The sequence below is a fragment of the Leuciscus leuciscus genome (assembly GCF_965113295.1).
Source record: "Leuciscus leuciscus genome assembly, chromosome: 5".
Lineage (NCBI taxonomy): Eukaryota > Metazoa > Chordata > Actinopteri > Cypriniformes > Leuciscidae > Leuciscus > Leuciscus leuciscus.
In genome coordinates this window covers 20672135-20691230 of record NC_138729.1, presented here as the reverse complement: position 1 = coordinate 20691230, position 19096 = coordinate 20672135, and the positions used below count along the sequence as shown (strand labels likewise).

General features: G+C 38.3%; 1 protein-coding gene across 1 annotated transcript in view; it reads right to left on the bottom strand.

Moving 5' to 3' along the window:
• Positions 1 to 19096, bottom strand: part of arb2a (ARB2 cotranscriptional regulator A) — a 181395-nt gene that overhangs the window by 160961 nt on the left and 1338 nt on the right. The window contains exons 2-4 of the mRNA XM_082170038.1: positions 18562 to 18695; positions 18352 to 18453; positions 9557 to 9657 (exon numbers count right to left, since the gene is read on the bottom strand). Coding sequence (XP_082026164.1) covers positions 9557 to 9657; positions 18352 to 18453; positions 18562 to 18661 — 303 coding nt within the window. The 5' untranslated portion in view covers positions 18662 to 18695. The remainder of the gene's footprint in view (positions 1 to 9556; positions 9658 to 18351; positions 18454 to 18561; positions 18696 to 19096) is intronic.

Here is a 19096-nt window from a genome sequence, read left to right as displayed (position 1 = left end):
CCCAAGCTTCAGCTTCCTCACTGACGGCATGACGTTCTCTCCTAGGATTTGCTGATACTTCAATGAATCCATCTTGCCTGCCATGCGTTGCAGGTTTCAAGTGCCAAAGAATGCAGATCAGCCCTGGAGCATCACCAAACCACCACCATGCTTAACTGTAGGCAAAGGGTTCTTTTCAGCATATGCTTCATTCTTCTTCCTCCAGACATAACGCTGATCCATAGGGCTGATAAGTTCCAGTCTTGTTTCATCGCTGCACAGAACAGAATCCCAAAACCTCTGTGATTTTTAGCAAATTGGAGCAGACTTTTCTTGTGCTTTTGGGTCAGTAGTGGTGCATTTCTTGGAGTTCTGGAATGTGTCTAGTATGCGCCGTACTGTGCAAGCTGAAACCTCAGTACCTGTTGCCACCAAGTCTTGCTGCAGGTCTTTTGCAGTCACCCGAGGGTTTTTCTGAACCTGCCTTCTCAGAAATCAGGTTGCAGCCGTTGATAGCTTCCTTTTCCTGTCCCGTCCAGGTTGTGTAACCACTGTTCCTTTAATTTTGAAGGTGCAAACTATGCTTCTAATGTTGTCTCTAGGAAGATTTAGTGCCTTTGCTATGTTTTTGTATACTGTTCCTTGTTTGTTAAGGGTGATGATATCTTAACTTCAGATATTTCATGTGTTCTAGCTCAAGCACACCTGGTGCAACTAATGAAGACCTTGGTTAGTGGCATCAGGTGTGCTTGAGACAACACCTGTTTTGCAGATTTGTACTGTTGTGAGGGATTCTATTCAGTGGGTTAAATCATTTTTAGACTGCGTAAGTCATTAAAAGTTGCATTTGGGGAATCACTTGAATTTGGGGAAATCACTTGACACATTTGTTGTGTTGAGCCATTTCAATTAAGAACATTAAAATGAACAATTTGTATTGCTAACACAGCACTCAACCAAAAGGACCCACACTTGCAGTATGTTTTAATAAAAAAACTTTTATTAAAACTATTCTGTAGACTTCCACAGATTTTCACACACCAACATAAAAAAACGTGTGCAGATTCTGCGTGGGAATTTAAGACTTAGATAGCTGGTGACAGATATGGGTTTCTGAGAGGCTGATGCCATTATATGCACAATTTCACTGTTATTTCACCATTCTATCCAATACGATCTTCTTCTAAGCCAGCAAAGCACTAAACCACACATCGCACTGCTGGAATCCCCCATATAAGATACATAAACACAGCCATGTCTCATCTGCCAATGATATGGGTCTCAGACAGGACAATGGGTGACCACACAGGGTCAGCTCCAGGCTCCGACTCCAGGAGGGGGTTTGTTTACGGGCTGCTGATGTGGCGGCAGTGATCTGGAGGATCAGAGAGGAAGGAAGAGCCTTAGCAGGGGGATCTGCAGGGGAGCAGTGGGGAGACATAACACATGAGGAGGGGGGTCATGCTAATCCCCCCACAGACACCGTCCTCTGCCAGCTCACGCACAACACCACAGCTGAGAAAAGAGGGAGCGTGGGAGGAACGGACGGAAAGAGACAAGGCACAGACGCCACGGTGGCCTTGACCAGAGCGCGTCGTCTGGGTGGGCAAGCGATAAGGTGGACACACACAGCTGAGGGTCTTAATGAAGTGCACTGTTGTCTCAGAAAGTTGATCTGTTTGTAAACTCCCATGCGGCAGAAATCCTCTTCAAACAACGAGGAGGGGGTCCACGGGGCCTCCAGATGAGCAGAATAAGTCAAGGGAAGCGATAAAGCGAGAGAAAAGAGGGGGAAAAAATCCACAGACCTCCCACAATGGAGGTATTACGACTCAATCTCCCCCGTCCGGCTGACCTTAGCGCTCGGGTGATAAGACATTTGTGTTCCATGTTGAAAAAAAGAGGAACGTCATATGAAACTCTGACCTCTTGCATGACAGGAATCTCAGAGGGAATTGAAAAATGAGGACAGGTGCTTATCAGGTGGTCCCGCTCTGACCCGGACTAATGAGCCGACTGGACTCCGGACAGTGAAGGGTAATCAATACTGCAAGATGTGTTTGTCTTAGCCACTGCACGCTGACTTCAGATCAGTCAACCAACAGGGTCTTTTAGAGCTACTCGGGCAGGACAGAATGAATGACTTCAAAGATGTTTGGATAATGACAGTGATGGAGTGACAGCAGGGAAGAGCGGGGCATTGCCAATAGATTAAAAGGCAAGAATAAAGAATACATGCAGACAAGACAAATCCCCAAAACAGAAACACACAAACACAAGGTCGAGAAAAGAGAGAGATGTGAATGCTGATTCATGACAAGAGAGGGTTCATAATAAAACAGCTCGGCTGGACTACCCTTTTTTTTTGTTATCTTGTTCCTCTTTTAAATATTTAACTTTTTGCTGTTGTCAGAGGAAGAAAGTGGCCGCACTTCAAAACAGAATATTCAGACTTGATTTCAGCAATTGTGATTTGATTGCATAGTGAAAATTAAACATAATTAACAAAAAACATTTACTTTAAAATAACACTATTTTAGAATACCAATGAGACCAGTGTCATATATTAGGAATGTGAAAAGGTACATTTTTATCAGCGACATTTTAATAATGATGATTATTATTATACATTTTTGGGATTCGCTTTTTAGATTTTCAGTCTTTTTGAATTTGTTTAAATATTAGTAATTTTGTCAACTGCTGTTTATAAGTTTTTATATTTTTATTTAGCTTGAATTTATTTTTATTTCAGTTTAGTTTTAGTAATTTTAGTACTTCAACTTTTACTTAAGTTGTCAAGGCTTAATTTCTAATTATTTACTTTTTCATAGAATAAAGACAATTTATTTTATTTCAGCTAATAGTTTTAGTTAACAATAACAGTACTAATTTTGATTTCATGTTGTCTCTGCAAACACAGTCATGTTTTATTTCTTGAAGCTGGTGAAGGAACATCAACTGCACAAACCTTTGAGGAAGCAATGACATTTTGTTTTACTTTTATAGGGAGCTGTTCTTAACATAAAAAAACCCGAAAAAACAGGCATGACTGATTCTGTTGCATGGGCCTGCAGTCACTAACTGCTGTGTTCGTGTGTGTGTGCGTGTGCGTGTGCGTGTGCGTGTGCGTGTGCGTGTAAGTGTGTGTGTGGACAGGACAGGACATATTTTTTACAGCATTTGTCACTCATTTTTAGCCTAAGTGTTGAAGTACAAGTTATAAAATTCGGTTAAGAGGTTTGTTCAAATCCAAGGACAGTCCAGCCTGCATCACTTTCCGATCCATTTCGACTTATCTTATGTCACTATCCAATTTCCAATCAATTAAAAGGAAAATATAAGCAAAATACTCCCTCTGAGTCAATGTTTCTCTCACACACTCACAGTATAAAGCCAACCAGTATAAAATGTGAAAAAAAGAGGAGTTATCTATGAAATCAAGCCATCTGGGCAGCTCTTCTTCATTAGAATACTGTATGTCTGTCATTCCACAGATGCAGAGAAAGATCCTCATTTATTAACAGCTTAATGCTCTCCCATCTGGAGTCAAGCCCACACTGTGTCACCTAGCGCTGAGAACAGTCACTTACTCTCTCTCCGTGTGTGTGTGTGTGTGTGTGTGTGTGTGTGTGTGTGTGGTAACGTTCATGACCCTCCGCCCACTGAGAACATACCAACATGGACCCACACAGTACCTGCCACCCACCCACACGCCGTCAGACACAAAGTATGAATGCATAAACAGCGTTGTACTGGCAGGGAGGTCAACAAACTGGCCAGGTAAACACACAAAACAAAACACTCGCGTATATTGAGGGAGAGACTCACATTTGCAACAGACACCTGATATTATGGTAGGAAAGACACACATTATGCAACGCTTGCATACAATTTAAAGAAGAAGAAAAAAAAGATATCTTAATTACATGCAAGCAGAACATCTGAAGACCAACACCCCTCCCTCCCCAGCTAACATGGTGATACACACACACACACACCCCTCTAAGGCAAAGCACTTGCCAGTGTTGTTCAGTGATGCAAACCAGCCAAAGATCTCACACTTTTGCATGCGTGTGTCTACATACCCCCTAATGATGATCCCCCCGTGATATGAAGAGAGACAATGAGAACAATGAAGAAGTTGGCTATAGAAATAGATAATGAAGTGATAGTGAATGACCCTGAGTTTCAGTTTGCCTCCGGCTCCCGTGTGCAGATTGCATTCAAGGATGCTGTGGATTTGCAGTTGCACAATTGAAACCGAACTGCAACACGCAGGTGTACAAGTCAACGTTAACAAACAATCTGAAAAACAAGCAATGCTTTTTTTTTTTTTTTTTTTGCTTTCTTTTTTTCTTGCAGTCTTTTTTTATTTATTTTATTTATTTATTTATTTATATTTCATTCTCACTCATTTATTTCATTTTCCGGTAGCAATTTACAATAAGGTTTCACTTGTTAACATTAGTTAAAGTATTAACTAACATGAACTAACTATGGAGCAATACATTTGATACTGTATTTGTTCATCTTTGTTAACGTTAGTTAAAACAAATCCAGCTGTTCACTGTTTGTTCATGTTACTTCACAGTGCATTAACTAATGTTAACAAATACAACTTTTGATTTTAGCAAAGATTAATAAATGCTGCAGAAGTGCAGTTCATTATTAGTTCATGTTAACTAATGTAGTTCATTAATGCAACCTTATTGTAAAGCGTTACCAATTTTCCTTCATTTAATTTACTTTTGTGTTTTTGGTGCTGTTTGTTTAGAAGTACATAATTGGTCAATCATCTTATTGGGTACGAAAACACCCAATTAAAATTCGAAGCATAAATAAATAAATGACATCAAGAAAAAAAGCGAGAAAGAAAAAAGCAGAATGAATTAATGAATGAATGGACTTTATGAATGTTTTTATTTCTTCTTTTTTTTTGTCCAAACATTAAGTCAAGGAGGTCCAATGTTAAAATCAACACAGAATTTAAATGTTTGGCCAAACTATCCCTTGTAAAATTACTATGCCTAATTACAATTATGTTGTCTCCAAAGGTGTCTCCTTTGAAGCGAAAATTCTTGATAGATAGAAAGAAAACATTTATTGGACTGAATAAACTAAGACTTTATTATTTCACACTTCAACCATCAAGGTTGCAGGGAAATATGAAATGTTACTCTTCGTACTTCAACTTTTTTTGAAAGGTAACTTCTTCAATACGTAACTTTGTGGGGAAAATCCTTGATCGTTTTCTTTGAAATGCAAGTTTCTCTTTGCCAGAGCTTCCCTACATTCTTTGAAGAAATCTGGCTTCGGTTTCATATTTTTCAACAAGACCAATGTAAGTGGTAATCTAGTATTTTCTAGATTTGGATATAAAACTGAGTATTTAACTATTGTTGCTAAGCTACTAAAATGTAATTTAATTATTTAATGTAATTGTTTGTTTGTAATTTTTTAGCTTCATTTGTTTACTGCATTTGCACTACTGTTATTTTCATTTTGCAATGCACTGGAAATAGTCATACGAAAAAAGAAAAGAAAAACAAAAAGAGAGAAATGTACTAAAATTGAAATTGACAAGTTTATGCTTCATCAATCCTAAAATCACCATCAAGCCTTATCAGCAGTGATGCCTTTGACTAAACAAAGTCTCTATCTCTATCTCTCTCTCTCACTCTCTCTCTCTCTCTCTCTCTCTCTCTCTCTCTCTGAACCTGTCAGGGTAAACCTGTGGTCCAGCAGCTCATTCAGGCCCGGCTGAAGTGCAAATTGGACATCTGGTGCTGCCTCCAGTCTCACAAAGACTCTCGCCCACTTCTGTACCCCACTTTCACACTCAAATCTGAGAACGCTGGAACACAGGGACACACACCACCAACAGCGCCATTCGCAGACTCAAGACATAGACAGTTAGAGGAAGAAATCAAGTTCTCAGCTGAATCTGGCCTCCGTATGGATTATGGTTAGGAATTCACACACTTTTGTCACATTATGTGCTGATTGCAGAAAAAAAAAAAAAATCTGCAGATAGATTCAGATATGATTCAGAATTGCAGTACCCAACAGAGCGGAGTACTACATTCTCCAATGAATGCATTGTCAAAATAATCAAAAACATTATTTTCACTTTTTAGTTATGCATTTTTTCTGTTTAATCAGTTTTACTGTGCATTTAATTATGCACAAAGAAATTGTAAGTAAATGTACATCCAAGGAGAGAAACAGGCCTAATTTTGTCAGAATTATTATTATTATTTAAATCATGTTGATTAACATTTTCAGTAACCAGGTTATTTAAATGATGGCACTTCAAACAATACCAATCACATTTCTTTAAAAAATAAATCTAAAACCGTATTATTAGAGTAAATGGTCAAGAAAACATCATTATGTAATTCTTCAATATGTAATTTTGTGGGGAAAATTAATCATTTTCTTTGAAAGGTTGGTTTGTCTTTGCCAGAGCTTCCTTGCATGAAAGCATCCATTTCATATTTTTCAATACAACCAGTGTAATAGAACGATACATTTGGACTACCTATTAGTTGAGTCACTGTAAATAAAAATAAATAAATTAAACAGTAAGTAAACAGTCGAGTATTACTAGGTTAGCATATACAAAATGTTTAGTCATCTTTAATCTTTTAAGTGCTTTTTCTGTTGTTGGTGGTGGTGTAAGTACACAGTAAAAAAAAAAAAAAAAGTTGCTGCCTTATTTTTTCTTTTTTTTCTTTAAGTACAATCAACTCGGATGTTTTAGTCATTTCTACTTAAATAACATTAAACTGCTTTTAAAAATGGGTTATTTTGATGAGCTAAACTAAAGCAATGTAAAACCATATGTTGTCATAACTTATTGACCAGATAATTTTTTTAGTGTATAGGGTCATGACACCTATAACAGTATCAGCACTACACAAGACTGACTGAGAAAGCATCACACTGCTAATGTCTGTGTTGAAATTTAGAACAATGATAAACATCATTGGCACAGTTTGTACATCCAATATATGTATGCAGGGTAGCTAGACATATTACTATTTTCTTTCTATACCGTTTAATGAATGTAGGCTACCACAAACAATACTTTAATATCAGGTGCCACAACAGCGATTTGATATTGCACGCCTTCATATTGCACATACATCACAAAGGCATCTAACATTGCTCAACCGAATCCTTTAACACTCAAAACAATATCACAAAATGCAACCTGCTTTCACTTCCAGTCTATTTTGAATTCACTCAACAGAAGTATATGAAATCTGGTCACCCGCTGTTCTGCTCAGAAACTTTTGCTTTATGTTTTTAGCCACGTACACAGATATGCAATGATAATAGGAGAGACGTTTTTTTTTTTTTTTGCTCTTAAAGGGACATTTCTCATAGGATCATACCTGGACCAGAAATAAAACACTCACATAATCCTAAAAGAGTCAATTTCTTTTCTTTGAACATCAAACGAATACGCACTACAAATAAAGCCAAATAAGCCAGATGTAAATGAGCGAAGATAATTAAGTGCATGTATACACAAATTAACTTAAGACTCAAGTGAACTGCATTTGAACTTTCAAAGCCACGTACATGAAGGCTACAGTAGAAAGAGAAACATCCCAGAAATCCTGAAGGCACACGGCAAGTACAAACACATATTCGAATAAGCCAACATGTGATACACATCAGAATATGAACAATCAACACTCTTAAACCCTGCAACATGCACACAGCCCCGGAGCGTGACAGTAGAACGAGGTTGTGGAAAGTAATGGTTGGTAAAGCGTGAAGGTGTGAATAGTGAGAGTGCTGTAAATCAGAGCACAGCAGAGTTTGCTCAGACAAAACACAAAAAAAAAAAAAAAAAAACCTGATGAAAGATGGTCTATACTGTATCAGAGAGACACTAGTTCACCATTCACCGGGTCCAAAATGTCTTGTGATCTGATCACTGAAACCATAATATTCAAAGATAGTCAAAAATCCATGTGACCAATGTAATCATGATTAACAGCCTATACAAATAATACACCACTGCTCTAAAACAATGGTTTTAAACTTTGGTGGTGGTGCATTTATTTGATCTAAAAACAGGAAATTCTGTGAAATATTATTACAACTTAAAACAAATATATATATATTTTTTTATATATATATTTTAAAATGTCATTTTATACCCATGATGTAGCCTGGGTTTCCCCATGCTGCCTTGAGCGCAGCGCGGTTTTATTCACGCTGCTAGGCAGCCTGGACACCATGGACTAGATTTTCCCCTCAAAAAGGGATCCAATCACCGAACGGGGAGGGAGCAGCAAGACGATGACGACGTCTATGCGACACACCGAAGCAGTTTGTTTATATCTATGGATCTAACATGGCATCAGACGCGAAGTTACCTTTCGATGCAGTGTTAAAAGTAGTTTAGAACGCAAGTTTATTTCGTCTTCTTCCTCGTCGAATTTCTGTCACTCTACATCCGTCATCTGGTATAACTGAAACGATTGGCTGTGAGGTACGTACAGGCGCATTTGATAGACATTCGTAGCGTCCAATAAACGGCTCTGGGCATTCGTAAACCACGCCTCAAATACGAGAAAATGAACATGTGGTTCCCAGACCACGTCTCAATGAGACGAGGTCTGACGTTAGCCAGGCTACCCATGATGGCAAACCAGAAATGAATCTAATATGCTGGTTTGGTGCTCAAGAAACATTATTATCAATGTTGAATGACATTTTTTTTTTTTGCTTTTGCTGCTTAATATTATTGTGGAAACTGGAAACCATGATATATATATATTTATTACATGGCTTGGTTGAATTCTAATGTAGAATGCAGTCTGTTATTTCTTGATAACAGACCGCTGCTAAGTATAACACACCGTTGCCATGAAAAACAGAGCGTTGCTATGGACGCAGGATTCTAACCGTAGAGACGGAACGGACTATTTTCTTTAGCGGAAGCAATACAATCGTGTTTAAATCAATAAACTCCTTTTTAAATCAATATTTTGTGTCAAATTATTGATTTATTTGGTAGGTAGCCATGTAATAACTAAGCGGGATAATGTAGAGCGAGGCGGTTGTTATAGCGAATACAACCCTTTCAGGCTGATTCAAGACCCCTCCGCTTCATGTCGGGGTCCTGATCAGCCTGTCGGGGTTGTATTTGTTATAACAACCGCCTCACTCTACATTATACCTTACATATTTTTGGGTTTTTTTGGGGGGGGATTCTACGAGGAATAGAAAGTGCCAAAAAAATAATTTATGTAAAATATAAATCTTCTGTAACATTATACATGTCTTTACAGTCACTATTGATTAATTCCATGCAGCCTTACTGAATAAAAATATTAATTTCTTTCAGATAAAAAAAAAACCTAACCCCAAACATTTGAGCGACAGTGTAAATAAATACATAATTTTAAGTAACAGTAAAACAAATATTTAGTTATATAATATTTAATCAAAGATGTTCTATACTATTGAATTAAAGCACAAATAATTCCCACAATGCTCAATGAAAATAAAATATCACATTTTTATATAGAATGTTATCAAATATAAACATTACCTCTCCCAGTGCTTCATATCTTTTCTGGTTCCATCTATGTAGGTCCTCCTTGTAGTTGAAGACAAACGGCTCTCCTGTGTTTATGTGTCTTAACTGTCCATCTACAGAACATACAAATATACAATTTTAATCATTTTGTAAAAAGTGACATCTTTAAAGCCTGAGAATCCCTCAATTTGGCTTGTGAACACAGGTCTTCCATAAGTTGTAACTCATTAAGAAAGTTTCCCCAGCCATATTCTGCCATCTATTCCCAATAAAATGACACTGCCAAGTTTGATGTCCTGTTTGGGTCAGACACTGAATGCATCTGTGTTTATTACCTTTTATCTCCCTATAACATTTCTCTCACAGTTCCACTTTAACTACAGATGAAGGGAATATTAAGGGCAATATTAGTGCAGAGTATCTTGAAGTGGAGCGTGAGGCAAGGCATGAAGCCAAAGCTTTTGTGTGCCAACAAGAAAAGAATGTTTTCCAACATAAAAGTAAGACGTCTCTGATTGGCCATCACACACTTGAAAGCCTTGTTGTTTTCTCAGCAAGGGCACAACATTGGCAGGCTTGAACTCATGTGAATCACTCTTTACCTTTACATTCAGAAACCATTTGCACCTGCAGTTTGAGTGGCATCAAAAACCTCAGCCAATCCAATTCTAATTTAGCAGTTTGGATCCAATGAAACATTTTTGAATAGACTGAAAGCTTTAGCATTGAGGGCTGTCCATACATTGCCTGCAGAAGTCTTTCTACCTATCAGGAGAAGCACACTGGCTGTGACCTTCAGTTCAGAACCTCAGGCCTGCTTGATGCGCATCATTCTCCTTCATGCAATTAAATACGTTTGGCTGGCGTCCCCCCATCTGGCAGGTACAAGGCCTGCGAACGGCTAGCGCCTCTCCTGTCCCCCTTACTTTGGCCTTCTGGGACGTCTGGCAGGCCTTCCTCAGACAGCTGGTACTGCAATAGCGGTCTCTCCGCAACTGTACTTCAAGCCACCAGAGATCCGAGAGCGTACGTGAGTATAACTGGACCACTGCAACTGTTCCCTCATATGAGCATCCGTTGAGGGGCTCTTTTGAGAGCGGGCCAGCCGACTTCATTCAAAGTGACCCACTTCAATGCCACTGTTCTGCCAAGGCTGGACAATGAGGCCTGGCTTTTGCCAAGTACTGATGCTGCTAAACAGCTGCTGAGGTGGATTAGGTAAACAACAACAACATGCTGGGTTAGGACTAATGGTGTTTTAGGTGAAGAGGCTGAATAACTGACGTATTTGCCAGCCACTCTTTGGAAAAAAGTATATAATGCTTTTGTCCAACGAGTGCTAACTCATCCAGCTCAGCCATTCAACCCTGTTACCAAAGTTATTGTCATATATATATATATATATATATATATATATATATATATATATATATAGACACACACACACACAACAGTATAATAATATAATACTTGGATGATGCAGCATAATGCTGAACATATATAATGCTGTATATCTTGCTGCTCAAGATTTTTTTTGATTATTATTACTATTATTATTATCATCAATGTTGAAGACAGTTGTGCTGCTTAAGATTTTTGAGGAAATCATGATACATTTTTCAGGATTCTTTGATGAATAGAAAATTAACCAGCATTTATTTGACATATATATGTTTTGTAATACTATAATTGTCTTTAATTATCCAGCCTAATATGCTGTTGGTCCACCGCGTGCTGACAAAGCATCGCCGACCCGCCAAGGCATGGACTCTGCAAGACCCCCGAAGGTGTCCTGTGGTATCTGGCACCAAGATGTAAGCAGCAGATCCTTCATGCCTGTAGGTTGCGAGGTGGAGCAGCCATGGATCGAAACTGCTGGTCCAGCACATCTCACAGATGCTCAATTGGACTGAGATCTGGGGAATTTGGAGGCCAGGGTAACACCTTGAACTTCATCATGTTCCTCATCATGGATTCTCCTGCTGAAAGAGACCACTTCCACCAGGGAATACCAATGTCATGTACCTGGTCTGCAATAATGTTTAGTTGGCACATGTCAAATTTACGTCCACGTGAATGGCCGGATCCCGGGTTTCCCAGCTGAACATTGCCCAGAGCATCACACTTCCTCCACCAGCTTGCTGTCATCCCACAGTGCATCCTGGTACCATCACTTCCCCAGGTAAACGGTGCACAAGTACACAGCCGTCATGGTGATGTAAAAGAAAACAGGACTCATCAGACCAGGAGATCTTCTTTCACTGCTCCAATGTCCAGTTTCGACCATTGTAGGCGTAACCCATAACCATCGACAACCAACCTCCCATAACCATAATTACGAGCCACAGTAGACCTTATATTGGCTCAGACCAGACAGGATAGCCTTCGCTGCCCTCGTGCATCGATGCACCCAAAACCCTATCGCCAGTTTGTGTTTTGTCCCTCCTCGGACCACTTTAAGAAAATTCTCACCACTGCTGACCAGGTGCAACCCACAGGCCTTACCATTTCAGAGATACTCTGACCCATTCGCCTGGCCATTACAATTTGGCCCTTGTCAAAGATGTTTAGATCTTTACTCCTGCCTATTTCTCCTGCATCCAACATGATTACGAGAACTGATTGTTTGCTTACCATCTAATCTACCCAGACCTTATTATGTGGCCTCCTTAGGAGATGAACAACAATATTCGCTTCAACTATGACAGGTTAGGGCTGTGTTCCAAATATCGATACGACAATGTATCGTCCCATACGACTTGTCGAAACAAGTATTGATACAGCTGCTTCTGTATCGATTCCGCAGCAGTGGACCGCGCTTAATTTAAATACAAGAACAGCGTTTAAAACAAAGTGGAAATGTGCTAAAATCAATAAATAGAACTTAATATATAGGCTAGAACAAGGTTTAATCTGGCCCACAGAGGAACATAACTGGGGTCGCCTGATATCAAGACACTTCACACTTGCGCAATAAGGAAATAAATGTTTTACTTATTTTTCTCAACCTGGCAACCATGTGCAACCTGTCTCAACCTTTTATCCATGTGTCTTCACTGTGGATAAAACTGCTGGCTTTCTGAAAACATCAGATCTCCAGTTCGATATTCTATTAACAGAAAAGTGTAATATATCTTTGTAATAAGTCTATGTTCATTAACTGGCCTGGGAAAGAGAGAAATCCCTCTATTAACAGTGAAATGCTGGGTTTAATTGCTTCAAAAACAGTGATGTTACCAACTGCTTGCTGAGAAAGATAATGTAGCTCTTCAGTGGTGAAGCTATTTTATTGATAAAACTTGCAGAGCAGCTTTGAGAAGTTTCTATGTTGCTGAATTTTTCTGTGTGTGCTCAGCGCGATTGTGTGAGTTACTGTTACTGTCTGAATGAGTGTGCGTGAGCTAGAGTGAAGTAAGTGCATTCGTTTAGAACGCTTCTAATTGTATTATAATTTGTATTACATGTAGAAACTGCTGGTAGTTGATTATTGCACAAATTAACACAATGTAAAGATGATTTTATTAATATATTAGAATGAGTACATTACAATATAAATGTGTTAGAACGAGTGCATTGTTATTTATGGGCTTAAAAAGCAAGAAGTAAACAATCAGAATATTGTGCCTGGTGGAGAGTGCCAAATGTTAACATGAAACCTACGCCATTACCTATATTGTTATGTGCTACAGAGGCCCTTCATAATACAGATGGCAACTGCCTGCTCTGCCTATACTTAGCAATGGCCCTATAGCATGCAGGGTTTAATAAACAGCTGTAAATTTTGTACAGACCCGAATCAAGATATATATCGTGGCCTCTGTATTGGGATATATATATCATACCGTGACTTTGTTGCCGATACACAGCCCTATATGACAGGTCATAATGTTTTGGTTCATCAGTGTATACAGTTGTAATCGAAAGTATTCAACCCCCATTGCAAATCAGGTTTATTGGCAAAATCTACCGACTTTTAGCTGTTTGCAATGAACAAATCAAACAAAAGTAATTGATGTAGCTCAACACTACAAATGTTTCAAGTGGTTTCCCCAAATTCAAGTGAAAATGCAACTTTTAATGACTTTATTCAACCGCATGAATAGAATCCCTCACAACAGCACACATCTGCAAAACAGGTGGTGTCCCAAGCACACCTGATGCAACTAATCAAGGGCTCCATTAGTTCCACCAGGTGTGCTTGAGCTATAACACATTAAATATCTGAACTGGCTAGGTTTGATGAGTGTCACGTTTGACTGCATGGTAGAAATATGGCTAAGTCAAAAGAATGGTCCAAAAAGTTAAGAGAAGATATCATCGCCATTAACAAACAAGGAACAGTATACAAAAAGATAGCGAAAGCACAAATTGCTCTTAGAGACACCATTGGAAGCATACAGTAGTTTGCACGTTCAAAGTTAAAGGGACAGTGTTTACACTACCTGGACAGGACAGAAAAAGGAAGCTATCAACGGCTGCAACCTGATTTCTGAGAAGGCAGGTTCAGAAAAACCCTCGGGTGACTGCAAAAGACCTGCAGCAAGATTTGGTGGCAACAGGCACTGAGGTTTCAGCTTGCACAGTACGGCGCGTACTAAACGCATGCGGTTTCCATGCCAGAACTCCAAGATGTAGACCACTACTGACCCAAAAGCACAATGAAAGTGCTCAAATCATATAAATAAGCTACAAAAGTTTGGGGATTCTGTTCTGTGCAGTGATGAAACAAGACTGGAACTGTTCGGCCAACTTTTAAGCTGAAGCTTGGGCATCATTGGACATCCAACAGGACAATGATCCCAAACATACCTCAAATTCCACCAAGGCTTGGTTGCAGAATTAGTCCTGGAAGATTTTACAGTGGCCATCACAGTCACCTGACTTGAACCCCATATAAAATCTCTGGTGGGATTTGAAGGCGGCGGTTGCAGCACGCAAACTGGAGGCCAATGCTCATGAGGAATGGGCTAAGATTCCTCAGAAACGCTGCCAGAAAGTGATGTCTGGTTTATACATCTCATTTGCAGCAGGTCATAACAGCAAAATGGTGTTTTACGAAGTACTAAATATGCGTGCCATGAAGGGTTTGAATAATTTTGAGACTGCAGAAGTCATTAAAAGTTGCATTTTCAGTTGAATTTGGGGAAACCACTTAAAACATTTGTTGTGTTGAGCTATTTTAAATTACTTTTGTTTGATTTGTTCATTGCAAACAGCTGGAAGACTGTACATTTTGCCAATAAACATGATTTGCAATGGGAGTTGAATAATTTCAATGACAACTATATGTATATAGCTTCTTTTATTTATTTTTTATCACTGCACCACCACCACAAAACTTTTTGTTCTGTAAGACTGGAAAAAACTGGAAGAACTGGAAGAGAGGGCTACTCTCTGAGAAAACAAAGGAAATTAACATTTGAACTCTCTTGCTATATTACCATCCACATTCGAGACACAATCACACTTGAGTTGATCACCTCCCAATTTACACATAATTCCCTTCACCCATCCTTACCTGAATTCACCCAAAAATCTATATGGTTTAATATGAACAATTATCATACAGTATTATACATGTTTGGTATCATTTGAAATGTCTCAGTGCGACTGGTACAAATATCTCATTCCCACAGAAGTAAACCAAAAAGGTAATAAGGTGTGGAGAGTTTAGAGATATATTGTTAACTGCTGTGGGTGTGCCCTCATGTAAATCAACTTCTGTCCCCAGTAAGTCTGGGACGGTGATTAATGTAAATTCCCACAGTGAACTCATGTTTACATTTGAAAAGAGCCTTGGTCTGAGTATTAAGGGAGATGCTGAAGAAGGGAGATGCTCCGCATCACGGGCTAATTTGAGTTACAAATCGCCACGACAAAGACAAGAAGTGAATTTCCTTTTAGGGCAGCAAAAGTGGTGCTTGACCAACCTAAATCTGAGTGTGTCTAACCTCTGTTTTAATTTAATGTTACTTTAGATAAGTGTACTTGGGAAACCACGGCATGGCCAATCCAAAGCTCTTATAAGACAAGTAAAGTTGGTTGACTTATATCTGTAGTAGTGGCCATACCTCTACTGAAGTAAACGTTACTTTAATTTCAAGTGTATGCAATCACGGGGGCTATACCAAAGTATATTTGATTGTGTAAGCGTGAATGCGACCGATCTCAGGTATATAGCAATTACCTCCGTTTAGTGACCGAAGCTGGCGAGCTTGTGATCGTGAGACCCACGTTAAACAAGGCGTGAGGACCTCAGAGCGACATAGCTTCCTAATATGAACTGGTAAAATATAAGTAAAGAGTTAAATAGAACAATCAAATGTATTGCTAAACTATTATATAATTGACCAATAACCAATTGGCAATCTAACCTAAATTCGAGGTCGTGATAAAATGGAGTCAGATAAAAGCTTAAATGGAATTAAATTACTTTGCCACGCGGAAAGTCAGTAACACACAGAGACCTTCACCCGTTCTATCGGACGCCGCCTTTGTACTGATCTAGACGGGCTTACAGTTAGGGATCAGGGGACACAAAACATTCCTAGTAATACAATCCTAATCCACAAAACAATACAACACTGAAAAACATAGATTAGAAAGTGCCGGCTATTATTTCTAAAAATGATGCTTTAGAAAGATAGGCCCATCTATTCTGCTGTTGACACAGAGGCATAATGAAGCCTAAAAACAGTGTTAAATCTAATTGTGACCTCTCTGATTGCTAATGCGTGAAGTTAAAATACTCAAAGCATACACACTTAACCCAAATAGCCTAGGGGCCTCATACTTTTGCAATTACCTCTAGCGCATGGCTCCGCAAAAAGAAAAACAGCTTTGAAGATAAAAGATTGCATAAGCACTTTCATTCCCCACATTCTCAAAGCTGCAGCACTTTTTGCACAGTTAGCAAGCGATAAATCCAACATGGCTAACTCAAGAGTGTATTACACTATTCGCTTTCATCGTTAGCTGTTCAACAACATGTAGCACTAAAAGGCCATGGATCAAAACTGAACTCTGAAAGCATGGTCGCTCCTTTGAGAAAGGATGTGGAAAAGAGTATTATAAAAAGAATGAGAGATACGATGGAATGGCGAGAGAGCTATTACAAAAAAAGTACATTGGAAAATCAATTATGCATTCACAAAGGGGTGAAGAGAAACACTACTAGCAGAAGTGCCTAAAAGAAGGAAGAAAGGATCTAATGAAACCAACATGCAGTGGAAGTTCAGCTCCATCGTCTTCATAACACAGGCTCTCTGAGGAATACCCCCCTTCAACGTATTCTCCCTGCTTTAACCTGGCATAATTAGCATGCTTTCTCGATTTTTAGCTTAATGAGGTATACATAACCTTGGATTTCCAATAACGAAGGAGCTGAAGGCGGACTGGGATGAAGTCATCATGCCACATGATTTAAAAAAACATTCATCTCAAATGCATGCATATTTATTGTGGGGTTATCTCATTAGATCACAAAAAAAAAAAAAAAAGGCACAAAAATGTTAAAGCAATTTTCATAAATAGGGGACTCTGTGGTATCCCTTTTTAAAGCATTACATGTTTTTTTACTAGAGATGTTAGAAAAACTAAAAGTATGTGATTTTAAACACTTCAAATAATATTTCCTTCACCTTAAAATTATAAATGTCTGGTCTTAACCTTCTCAGCTGTATCCAAAAAATAAAACTATGTCAGCATTTTGGTATAATCGTCACATTTGTGAAGCTTAACTATTCAACCCTGTTACCAAAGCAATTGAAATTAACTTATTTATTACACGACTGAAAAGAAAATCCCTCAGAAATTGGTAGTTACTGTACTTTCACAAACAATTACAATGAAACCGCAAGTATCACACAGAATTAAACATGAAATTTAGAAGTAGAAAAACGTTAAAGTATTTTCTTGTAAAACACACTCCAAGAATCTTTGTTTTATTTACAACATCAAAATAAAAAATAAAAAAAATTGTGTAAATGACAACTTAATTTAGGCTAAAACTACAAGTAACCCTGCTACTTTCAAAGATGCTTATTTTTTTATTTTTTTTATACTTTATTAAAATAATAATTAAATAAATGTTGTAATTTATAAAATCAAATGTTTGTTTCCTCAATGATTATTGCTAAAAAATAGCATCACTCAAATCAAGTTAAGCTATATTTAGGCATGTCCCATTGGCATTTGGCTCATATAATATTTAGTTTAACGAGTGTACAAAGGCTACGGTCACTGGTTGACTTTTAGTCAACCCTATTTTGTTACAAAAATCTTGCATCAAAAAGTTAATACTCAGGACTATGCTTTGGCTCAATTGCCATTTTACATTCATCCCAGAGAGTGAGAAAAGAAGTTACAAAGTGAAACTTTCTTATAAAATCGAGAAAAAGTGATACTCTTCACTGAGAGGCTGATATAAGGTATTCCAGACGCTAAGAGGAGGCGTTTTAGAGAGAGGAGCAAGGTTATGCAAATCTAGCCGTCAAACAGAGCACAAGGCTGAGTAAGCCACTGACAGCCCATAGCATGCACAACTTGTCCATTCAGCTGCCACAGACTCCAGAGACTCTGAAACAGACAGCGCTATCACAGCCTGCTGCCTGCTGTCAATATCCAATGAAACCAACGGCACACTTCTAACGCATTCAAACCTTCATAACCGCAGACAAGGTACAAAAAGATGTTATTAAAGTACAAGCTGAAATGCTGTTTAATGGTCTATCTGGCACACGTCATAGTGAAAAATAATTCTCGTCTAAAAAAAAAAGTTTAGAGTAAAGACAAGCGAAAGGTCTTACGTTCATTGAAGGCATATTCAAACCCATCCAGAGTTTCAGGAAAGCTCAGTGGAGGTTCATCTTTTTTCATCAGCTCGTCTAAATCTATCCTGGACAATAGATCTATAGAACAAATAAACATGTAAATAATAATACTTGTTATTCTATTCATGTACAATGAAATCACCAGTTGCAATGTATTCATTGTATTTTCATAAGTGCTGGCTTTACCTTTTAGTGCAGTGGTTTTTTCTTTTTCTTCTTGTGCCAAGAGCTGGGCCATAGTTATCCAAAATAAACAGAAGATGAAGCTGCTGGCTCTAATAGGCATGGACACACCACTACAGAAATATTACAGCACGTCACTGAGAAGAATAAAAAATAAATTAATACATTTACTAACATTTAATTAAATTACAAAACAATGGACTTCTAATGATAAAGGGTTAGTTCACCCAAAAAATGTATTTCTGTCATTCATTACTCAGCCTCATGTCGTTTCAAACTGTAAAAAATATATGAAAAATCCAAAAACAAATACGAAATCCGAGAGCTTTCTGATCCCCACTCATGACCACTTTCAAGGCCCACAAAGGTAGTAAAGACGTCGTTAAAATAGTCTATGTGACTACAGTGGTTCAACCTTAATTTTATGAAGTGATGAGAATACTTTTTGTGCGAAAAACAAAAATAACGACTTTGTTCAACAATTTCTTCTCTTCTGTGTCAGTCTCTGCACGACGACACATGCGTGTGATGCTGACGC